The sequence below is a fragment of the Onychostoma macrolepis genome, chromosome 08 (assembly GCF_012432095.1).
Source record: "Onychostoma macrolepis isolate SWU-2019 chromosome 08, ASM1243209v1, whole genome shotgun sequence".
Taxonomy (NCBI): domain Eukaryota; kingdom Metazoa; phylum Chordata; class Actinopteri; order Cypriniformes; family Cyprinidae; genus Onychostoma; species Onychostoma macrolepis.
In genome coordinates, this window is record NC_081162.1 from 27,227,938 (window position 1) to 27,239,185 (window position 11,248).

The following is an 11,248-nucleotide window of genomic DNA, read 5'->3' on the forward strand; positions in this document are numbered from 1 at the left end:
ACATTACCTCTCTCAGCCTTGAAAGTTGACGTTTCCTTCATTTGTTTGTATTTCTGTCAAAGGACTGACGTTTGAATCTGTACAAATTTCTACAGAATTGAAGTATATCTATTGGGAGCAGTGCACCTTGATACAAATATCAAGTAGCTATTCTTGTTTGACTGAATGCATTTGCATTCATTTCTTCAACAGAAAACAATATCAATATTAAAAAACTTTTATTTAAGGAATAAAATTATTTGACTCTGTCTCTGAGCTCTCAGGAGACACCATCATCATATCACTGCCCCTTTTTGTCTTTAAATCTCCAAATAAAAGCTTTGTTTCTCAGAAATGTCCATTTTCATTTTATAAGAGCTGCTGTGTCCCTAAATAGTCCCCACAGTAAGCTGATAAGCCTGATGTCCATAATTATGTGTCATTATGAATGAATGAAAGCGAATCTAATGGATCTTTTGGCTATTTTGTCCTGAGTGATACAGAACCTCTGTGGAAACGCGTAATCGCTGAGTAAATACTGTAAACAGCAGCGGGGTAAACAGCTAATAAATCTTCTTAATCAGATGCTCTTAATCACGTTTCCACATCTAAGAAATTCTAGGGGTCACTTGCGTAGGACACTTTGGTGACGGTCCACTCTGGTCACTCGCTGACGTTCCGGTGTAAGTGATGAAGATGGCGTAGATATGACGTCCTGAACTGCCCCAGCTGCTCTCATCATGTGTTTATACAGAAGGTTCCTGTTAACGTGCATGATACGAGGAGATAATCTTAGTGTAATATTATACAGATAATAAACATGCTTGAGTCACATAATACTAACTCACTGACTGTCACGAAGAGCACTACATGTATGACATAAGAAGTTCTCTTTCTCTTGTTTACTAATCTAGTTTAGAATAAATCTGACATTGTCTACTATAATTGTTGGCTTAATGACAAATTGTTTGTGATGCTGCTTGTAGTGTGTAATAAAAGGAATAAATCTACATAGCATTGCATTATGCAAATTTAAGTTAAATTCAGTCTTAAACATACCAAAAACAGCTACACATTTTGTCAGTCTGTGTAGCCCATCAGTGGTGAAGATTTGTCACTTTGTCAATAGTCGTCGCTAGTTAACTTGAGCCTCTTTTTAACTAACTTTTCCTTTCTCAGCTCTTGTCACCTCCACACCCGGGGAAAACCAGACCAAAACCAAAACCAATAGTGTATAGAACCCGCCTGGGTCCATGACTGAAGTTAGGACGTCACAATGTTTTTTCCCTCAAAACACACATGTACCAGAATATATATGGCCACATAATAGTGGAATGAGCTACTAAATACACCAGGGGTTAGCGGTTAACAGCACAGGCGCCCGAGGTAATTTAGTCGTCTAATTTGTTGTCTTTAATTTTCTGCTGAGGAAAGCACAGTCTTTATGAACAGTCTAATGGACTAACAGATGTACAGTGAAATTAGACAGCCGGAAAAATAGGAAGCAGGAATATTTTCTTGTTTTCTGCGAATAAATGTAATTATTAGAAACAACATTTAAGTAAGTTTACTTTTCTTTATTATTTTTGTTTGATAGGCTATATGATGTTTTCAGTTCTCCTCAATTGCACATACACTGTAAAAAATATTTTTATAAGTTATAGAAGCACGTTTTACAAGACGTCTTTTTTACTTTAACTACTACTTTAACTACTTTTCAGAGCATAGTTCTCATTATAACTACTACATAGGCTACTGTATATGTTTCAGTAATGTAATGTCACAAAACTTTTTGCCTTCAACACTTAAATCTTAAATCACTTTTTGTCAGATATTTTGCACCCTATGTGTTTTTTAGAGAAACCCGTCGCCGCCACGGAATAAAAGAAATTAAAGTAGCCTAGCGACTTTTTAATCACACAGTTCGGACTTCTTCACAGTTTAATTCTGAGGGGGGAAAAACAGAATTGCCATTTTATATCTTTATATCTCTTTTTTCTTAGAACTGGTAAAAAAAATTTTTTTTCGAGAGAGATCCGAGTTCACATCGTCTGAATTTAGCGTATAGTATTTCGCAATTTTCTTTTTATAAAAAGTAGTTTAGCGAATGTTTGTCTTACAATTAGCCCATGTTTCTCAAATTTTTTTATCGCAATTTCGAGTTACATCTCTCCATTCTGATTTTTTCTCTTCAGCGTCAAAAAAGTCCGAATTGTGAGGTAAAAAGTCGCTATTACCATTTTAGGCCTGCGTTTCCGTGGCTGAAACGGGCTTCATAGTTTTTGCTATCTTTATTTATAATAACTGACACTTGATGTTGTCTAATAACGCACAACCCACATAGGTTGAGTATTAGCCTACTCAATGACCTCACACACTTATCGGACATCCTGGCGCTCACTCGTCTCCGCCCCGCATCAGCATCATCACCTCCGGGATAAATATCCTGAGATTCACGAGCTCAGACACAGACACGGAGGAGACACGGAGAGACGCTTTAGTTTGGATTTAGACGCATTGAAGTGGAAGCGGACTACAGCGCGCTTGTTTCGAGAGGTGAGACGCGAACACGCGCTTTATTTCACGCTTAAACATGTTTCGCTTTATGCGTTTGACTTTAGAACAGAGCTGTGATTCAAAACAAACAGAGACAGCAGCATTTTGGGGCATCATGAGCGCGAGCCGGCACAGCTGATGCAGGAAAACATGCAACAACTCACCGATGATGCCCAAAAATTCTGTATGCATTTATTTCACTTAGGCTAAATGTTCTACAAAACTGCTTAGAGTGTATGAACCCCCCCAAAAAACTATATATATATATATTGACTTGACATATGACGATCAGATTTTGTTTACCTATCATTTTTTACAGTGCATATATAGATAATATATTGCTATAATATAAGCAAAATTGAGCATTTATTATATAAAACCTTACATACAGGTATAATAGTATAAAATGGGATTTGAGACACTTCTAAAGAGTTATATATATAGCTATATATTTTACTTACATAGACTACAAACTTATGTAGCATTTGAAAAATATAGCTATATAATGCACTGTAAACTTATGTACATGCACTGCTGTTTCATTAAGCAGCTATTTATACCTGATTCTTAAAATGACTTATTTTATGCTTGTAAATTGTGATGTCAGGTTGATTCAGTCATTTAATAATATATCAGCATTAAAGTAAGTAATAATAATCATTAAAGTAAAATCTAGCATGTTTATGTTATAGATCTAGTATAAAAGAAAGTGATGACTTTCAGTCAAGTTTATAAAATTTTTATACGTTGTAAAATTGTGCCTTAATAATCTGTTTAAACTTGTGAAATTGACTGCAGCTCAATATAGTCAGGTTGATCTGGTTTGGCTTGGATAAAACCTGTTACTTTAGGTTTAATCACAAGAAGCACTTTGTATTTTCACAGTATATGTATAAAATCCATATAGAGTTGTGTTCAGCCTGATGGATCTGCGCTTGAGATCTGCATACTCTGCAGTCATCAGACGTTCATCCAGCTCTTATACAGTACTCAGACTATAATTCATGTCGGCTCCTTCAGGCTCGCGTGACGCTGATGCTCAGGAATTCGTTATTCCCTTAATAACACTCTGCTGTGTGTAAATCCGCTCTTATCTGCAGAAGTACGAAATAGCATGCTTGTACCGGCACTGCACATCTAAAAACGTCATTCGCATGGGAGATACCGGGTGTCAGACACACTTTAAGACTGCTCCTAATCTAAAAAGGGTTGCAAGACTAACCCATCAGACCAGAATGAGTACAAACCACCTCTGGCTTTTATTAAGATCAGGTTTATGGTGTATGTTTGCAGTCGGCTCACAGTCAGCACATTTACAGAACGCTCTAATGCATAAGCTCTGTGATTTACAGACACACTGCTCTCTTGGTGGCTCTTTGTTGGTTTAAGTGAGATTCCTCAAAGGCTGCTCATAACTCACCGGGTCTGCTTGTGCTGACGTTAACATGTTACTTGTTTTTGCTTCAAATTGCAGGCAGCTCCTCTTATCCTGCGCTCGTTCGGGCCTTGTATTTATCGAGCCCTTACAGATGGACAGATGCAGGACAGATAGACAGACTTGTGACGAGAACGCTGTGTGTGTGTCTCTTTTTCTCTCTGCGCGCGGTGACTCAGCTTCACTCCTTTACAAGCTTTTCGGCTCACTCATCACGTTTGCTGTAATCTATTCCTCTATTCTTCCCTCCCACATATCTTTCTGTCTGCTGGACAATGGCGCACTGTTTTGCCTTTGGGGCCGAAAGTAAGGATCGGATTTCACACAAATGCACACAGACATGTGTATGTGGATAACAAATGTTGCATGTTTTCTCTTTGCAACAGTGCAACAACTTGTTTTCCAGTTAAAACATCCTTAAAATAAGATTAGAGAGGTGAAACCGACACAAGTTTAAGACTTGAATATTAATGTGATTTGTTTTGTTACATTTAAAGATCGTGCCACCTGTTCTCGTTATTGATTTTTATGCTTAAAATGCTGTGAAATCAAGACAAATGGTTTTGCATTTGCTTATGTTCAAGGTGCAGTGTTAACTCTCTCATGAATGCGTCTTGTTTTGAGGATGTTTAGATATTTTTCACTGTAAACTAAAAAAAAAAAATACTGTTAAGTTTGAGGTTGAAATTTGAAGAAAGAAATACTCTGAAATTTGAGCCTTAGGATGTTCGAAGACAAAAATACTCATGTTTGAGTTTGAAGTTTGAAGAGAAAATACACAAGTCTGAGGTTGAAGTTTATAGATAAAAATACTCAAGATTGAAGATCTTTTAATACAAACAAAAAATACTCAAAAATTTGAGGTTGAAGTTTGAAGACAGAAATACTCATGTTTGAGGTTGAAAATGTCAAAAATGGTGAAATTTGAGGTTGAAGTTTGAAGAGAAAATACTCAAATTTGAGAGTGAAGAACTTGGAAGACAGAAATACTCTTAAAATTGAGGTAAAAGTTCATAGACAAAAATATTCCTAAATTTGATGTTGAAGAAATTTGACGACAAAAAATACTCAAGTTTGTATTTGAAGAAGTTCGAAGACAAAAATACTCAAGTTTGAATTTGAAGAAGTTCGAAGACAAAAATACTCAAGTTTGAATTTGAAGAAGTTCGAAGACAAAAATACTCAAGTTTGAATTTGAAGAAGTATGAAGTCAACAATACTCTTAAGCTTGTGACTGAAGAATCCTGATGACAAAATACTCAAGTTTGAAGTTGAAGAAGGTTGTAGACAAAATACTCTTAAGTTGAGGTCGTTGCCAGTCTGTGGGTTTATGTGCATGTGACTCATAAAGAGAGAGTTCATACTGACTCACGAGAGCTGCTGCACATTGTGAATGAGGTCAAATATTAAGGATACCAAGAGAGTAGAACGGAAGGAAAGGCAGTTGAGAGGGGGAAAGAAAGAGAAAGAAAAGTGGGTGAGGTTTTACAGCAGTGTCATTCTGCAGACGCTCAGCTCGCATCAGGTCAGACAGATCCGCTTGTGTTGTTTCTCTTGAGTCTGTGTGTGTGTGTGTTTTGGAGGGGTCTCATGGGTGTGTGTGTGTTTTCTGTCTCTCGTGTCAGCTGGCTCCATATGTTTCCTGCACAACATGCTCCCTGTAACGTTTCACGCCCGTAATGAACATGCAACTAACCGCTGCATTATACTGCACGAGTGCTGACTTTATGTGCATTTATGTGTTTTTGTGTTTGCATTTAATTTAGTAGCAGATGTGTTTATTCTGACAAATAAACAGATGCAAGTGAGTCAGCCAATGACATACAGTGATCTTGGTAGAATTTGATGAGAAATGTTTGAGTTTATATTAAGATCTCTGACTTTTCATCTCAGACTTTGGTATCTTGGCAAATGTGAGCACAGTTTGAGACATTGGGATATATACCGAAACATTAGAAGAGATGCATGTGAGATTACTGGGGATTTTTTCTCTAGAGAAACAGATAACACAAACATAATTGGTGTTTAGGAGAATCAGTTGTGATTTCATAGAAATCAGTAGGTGTGTTTCTATTATTCACTCCTCGGGTATTTTCCCACTTTAAGTCAGTGATGACTGAATAATAATTGTTAAAAATGTATAACTGTTGCACTGAGGAATGCTGGATAAACTGGTTAGGTTGTAATCTAATAGATACATTGTGCATTGTTCTGTTCTTGCATGCATTTTTGAGATTTTTCCCTTGAAATGTTGAATAAAAGATATTTTTGTAAATTTTGTATTTAAATCCAAACTTTAAATGTGTTTTTAAATCCAAACCTATATTACTGTTAAATAGGTTTTTTTTTTTTCATATTATTATTTTTTTTTAGCTGGTGATCCTCGCAGACATTGTGTGCCTCAGAAATGCTTCATTGTTTCTCAAGTCACACACAAATACTGAATCGTCATCTGTTTACAAGGCCCCGCAGCCAACAGGAAGAGACCCATAAACTTCCTGTCCAGCTTCGTGACACACACACACCCACCCACCATCACACACACACACACACACACACACACACAGACAAACACACACACACACACACAGACAAACAGACACAGACAGACAGACACAGTGGCTCAAAGAAAGTCTAAGCATATTGTGTGTGTGAGTGTGAGTGAGTGTGAGTGTGTGTGTGTGTGTGTGTGTGTGTGTGTACTGGTTTTTGTGGTTTACGGGGACAAAATTTGTATAATGACATGGGTATGACAGAGGTATTACAATTTGAAGGTGGTTTATGAGGACAATGCCTGTGTCCCCGTAAATCAAAAGGCTTAAAAAACATACTAAATGGTGTTTTTTGAAAATCTAAAAATGCCTGTAGTTTCCTGTAAGGGGTAGGTTTAGGTGTAGGGTTGGTGTAGGGCAGGGGTCTCCAAATCCTGCAAATCCTGAAGATTTCAGCTCCAACCCCAATCAAACACACCTGAACCAGCTAATCAAGGTGTTCAGGGCTACTTGATAATTACAGACAGGTGTGTTGCAGCAGGGTTGGAACTGAAGTGTGCAGGATGGTAGCTCTCCAGGAGCAGGGTTGGAGATCTCTGGTGTAGGGCAATAGAATATACAGTTTGTACAGTATAAAAACCATTACGCCTATGGAGAGTCCCCACAAGGATAGCACACCAGACGTGTGTGTGTGTGTGAGATGTGGTGGTTCATGACTAATTTCTTTTCAGAAGCAGAAACTCTTTTCTCTGTTTTGTGGTCCTTGTTAAAGTCTCTGTTCCACACGAGACGCTCACAATGTCAGACAAAAGAAAAACAGATCATGAAGCCATTAAACCCTTTCTTTATTTAGCCTAAAAATGCCCACACATTACCACAAAACCTTGTTTCAAAGTGGAAACAGATTGTCATTGCATTTCTGCTGATGCCATGACACATTTTTGTGTAATAAGAACCAGTGTTATATTAGTATCGCTTTATAGTTTTTATTTTTCCATTTGAAGTTTTAAGGATTTTCTTTTTAAAGAAGTTCTTCTGTTGTTTTGGTCATTTTCTATATTTTTTTAAATATTTCTATATATTTTTATTACGTTTTTTCATTTTTTCCCCATTAACATATAAAAAAGCAACGTCTGAGCAATAACATTTTAATATGAAATGTCTAACAAACCTTTCTGTTTTGCAGGAGTTCACAGAGAAACCTTCAGATCAACATGAATTTATTACTAAACCTGCTGTTGCTGCTTTTTGCTCTATGCTGTGCTGCAGATCCCAAAGTAAGTGTGTGTGTGTGTGTGTTAGTGAAAGAGAGAGATGTTAATGCATGATATCTGGATTGAACAACATTCTGCATCTCTTAACAGGTGCTGAATATCAGACAGAAGAGAGGCACGCGCACATATAGAGGTGAGTTTTATTCTTACCTCTCAACTTCATCTCTGGCTATGATGCATGTATTGCATGTTATTTCTGCAGTAGGCCTCTGTAGTTTATTGTGCTAATTTCCTCTATGCATGGAATACAACAGTGGCATATTCACATCGCCAGCAAAACACTTCTGCTGGTGTAACACATCCATCCATAGATAGATAGATAGATAAATAGATAGATTAAAAAAAAACCTTCGAGTCTTTCTTGACAGTAGGTATGATTCAAAATGATTAGAATATAACTGATTGTCAGGTTCATCAACCAATCAAATAGTTCTATTTGTACCTGGTGGGTGGAGTTTATTTTTACCACAAATAGTCATTAGTAAGTATGCTTATGACGGGTTTCCTAATCAAGATTCATTCATAGTGTATACTGCGAACAAATGTTATCAATCATATCCTCAGTATGTTGTTGTCCATTAGGGGGCGCTGTGTACACAGGAAAACCATACATGTCACACATTCACAGCATTCAGGACAAACACATCAAGACTGTGTCTTCTGCTCAAAACACTGTCTTTCATTCCAGAATGAAGCACCTTTTGTCTTTTGTTTGTTTCTGTCCTCTCTGTTCTGCCCCAGTCGGATGTGGAGGAGGATGCTTGAGTCATTTAATTGGCATCTATCCCTGACCACAACCATTATGTCTTAATTTCCATGTCATTTTGTGTGTGTGTCAGACGCTTGTGTGGACGCTAATTCAGCCGCAGTCAGAGACATTGGAGCGACGTGGCTGCGATGGAAGGCACAGAAAGTTGAATTCTGCCGTTGCGCCGTTCGAGCAAGAGTGCGCTGTCATGAGATACCGGTGACCAGTGAGTGATCACACACTCTACCATAAACATTTGTATAATAGACTAACCTTTTTTTAAAGAAAAAAGGACCATTTACTGTTTTATTTATAAAATAATAAGTGTATATAAAGTACACAAGGTGTAGGTATTATGTTTCCCTTTGTGTGTGTGTGTGTTTCTGTCCACTGGCTGAAAAACACAGCATTTCTGCAGCACCACCTGTTTTAGTTCAAATCATTTAAATTTGAGTGTAGAGTCGCACAGAGCGTCTCCTCCCCGTGAGTCACCCTCTCAAGCAGATCCAAGCTATATTCTCATCCTGCGGTCACGGAAAAATCACTGGAATTAAAAACATGTGATTTTGAATTATGCCGCAGCATACAACGACTTGACCACAATTTATTGATCCTTACGTTGTAAAAGTTGTTATATTTCTAAATATAAAATGATGTAATCATTATGCAAAACCACTTTACACCCAATCAATTACAAATATTTTGGAAAGACCAAAAAACGTTCGTAGCACACTTAGAATAGCATTTCTAAGCAATAAAATAAATGTAATTTATTAAACTCAGAAATAGTCTGCAATGGACACCCAGATGTTTATTGTTCTGTTTTTCAGAATGTTTTGTGTCTAAGTGTTATAATGGAGGGACGTGTAAAGAAGCTGTTTACTCCAGTGACTTCATCTGCCAGTGTCCGCCCGGGTTTACAGGCACTCAGTGTGAAATCAGTAAGTCATCAGCAATTCAACTTGAAGCAAATACTGCTATTCATCACTGTTTAGAGCTTTTTAGTTATACTAATTTTACTTATTTTGTTTTTGTTTTGTATTGTTACTTGCTAGTAAAATTTGTATTATTTACTATTTTTCATGAATTAGTATAAATAGTATAAATGACTAAATTATAACTTTTTTTAGTATCATTGCTTGCTAGTAAAATAAGTGTAATTAGTATAACTTACTATTTTTAGTATCAGTAGTTGCTAGTATAATTAGTGTAACTAGTACAGTAACTAATAGTAAGTACACTTACTGTTGTTAATTGTATTAGTTGCTAGTAAAACTAGTATAACTTACTGATTTTAGAATTATTAGTTGCTAGTAATATTAGCGTAATTAGTATAACATACTCAATTTAGTAGTATTATTTGCCAGTATAACTTACTATTTTTTTAGCGTTATTTGCTAGTAAAATTGGTACGAAACTAGTATGAAGTACTATTTTTAGTACTATTATGTGCTAGTAAATTAGTATACCTAGTGTAACTTACTTTTTTAGTATTACTAGGTAGTATAATTAGTATAACTAGTATAACTTACTAACTTGTAACTAACTAACTTATAACTTCTTTAGTATCATTAGTTGCTTAGAAATTTGGTGTAATTATTATAGATTATCTATTAGTTTCATTACTTGGTAGTAAAAGTAGCGTAACTAGTAAAACGTACTGTTTTTAGTGTATCATTACTTGCTAGTAAAATAATCAGAATTAGTAAAACGTACAAATCTTAATATTATTAGTTGGTAGTATAATTAGCATAACTAGTATAACTTACTATTGTTAGTATTATTAGTTGCTAGTAAAATTAGTTAAACTAGTGTAACTTACTCTTTTTAGTATTATTAGTTTGTATAATTAGTATAACTAATATAACGTACTAACTTATAACTAGCATAGAATTTTTGTGTTGCTTATAAATTTGGTGTAATTAGTATAGCTTACTATTAGTATCATTACTTGTTAGTAGAATTAGCGTAACTAGTAAAACGTACTGTTTTAGTGTATCATTACTTGCTAGTAAAATAATCAGAATTAGTAAAACGTACAAATCTTAGTATTATTAGTTGGTAGTATAATTAGCATAACTAGTATAACTTACTATTTTTAGTATTATTAGTTGCTAGTAAAATTAGTTTAACTAGTGTAACCTACTCTTTTAGTATTATTAGTTGCTATCACCCTCATTGAGATTCTCTTTGGGCTTTACACACATTTAAATCATTCAACAAAAGCATGTAACAATTGATAATTGATAACACAAACATTAATAAGTCTAATTTTGATGGTATGTTTTCTTGCGCTTCTCTCAGACACAACTGAGCGATGTTCCAGGGGTCAGGGGTCAGGTTACCGTGGCACCTGGAGCATGAGTGTGTCAGGACTGGAGTGTATTAACTGGAATTCCAGCTCACTCCGAGGGAAGAAGTTCACCGCCAGGAGACCTGAGGCAAACACACTGGGACTGGGAAATCACAACTACTGCAGGTGCACACGCACTTCCTCCAGCCTTCATGAAATTAATGCATGAAGTTAAACACTGGTGTCATATTGCTCTGCCGTGCAATTTGCAAATTGATTTCACCATGATTTTTGCTTTCATGCATTGATCTGCATTGTGTTGTTTGTGAGTATAGTAATAATAATCATGTTTGGGTTGTGTTTTATTCCTCAGGAATCCAGATGGAGATACTAAACCCTGGTGTTACGTTTATAAAAAGGCTCAGATCTCATGGGAGTTCTGCTCTTTACCGACCTGCGTAATCGGTACAA

At 36.1% G+C, this 11,248-nt stretch overlaps 1 protein-coding gene across 2 annotated transcripts in view; it reads left to right on the forward strand.

Annotated features, from left to right (window-relative positions):
• The first annotated feature begins 2,377 nt into the window (after positions 1-2,377).
• The window catches only part of plat (plasminogen activator, tissue), a 16,343-nt gene continuing 7,472 nt past the window's right edge, over positions 2,378-11,248 (forward strand). The window contains exons 1-7 of one of the 2 annotated variants that reach the window (XM_058785369.1): positions 2,378-2,535; positions 7,649-7,739; positions 7,827-7,869; positions 8,576-8,710; positions 9,315-9,425; positions 10,789-10,963; positions 11,151-11,242. In XM_058785369.1, the coding sequence (XP_058641352.1) occupies positions 7,677-7,739; positions 7,827-7,869; positions 8,576-8,710; positions 9,315-9,425; positions 10,789-10,963; positions 11,151-11,242 (619 nt within the window). In that variant the 5' untranslated portion in view covers positions 2,378-2,535; positions 7,649-7,676. Of the gene's footprint in view, positions 2,536-4,752; positions 5,496-7,648; positions 7,740-7,826; positions 7,870-8,575; positions 8,711-9,314; positions 9,426-10,788; positions 10,964-11,150; positions 11,243-11,248 lie in introns of those variants that run through there. The other variant, XM_058785370.1, reaches the window with a different exon arrangement.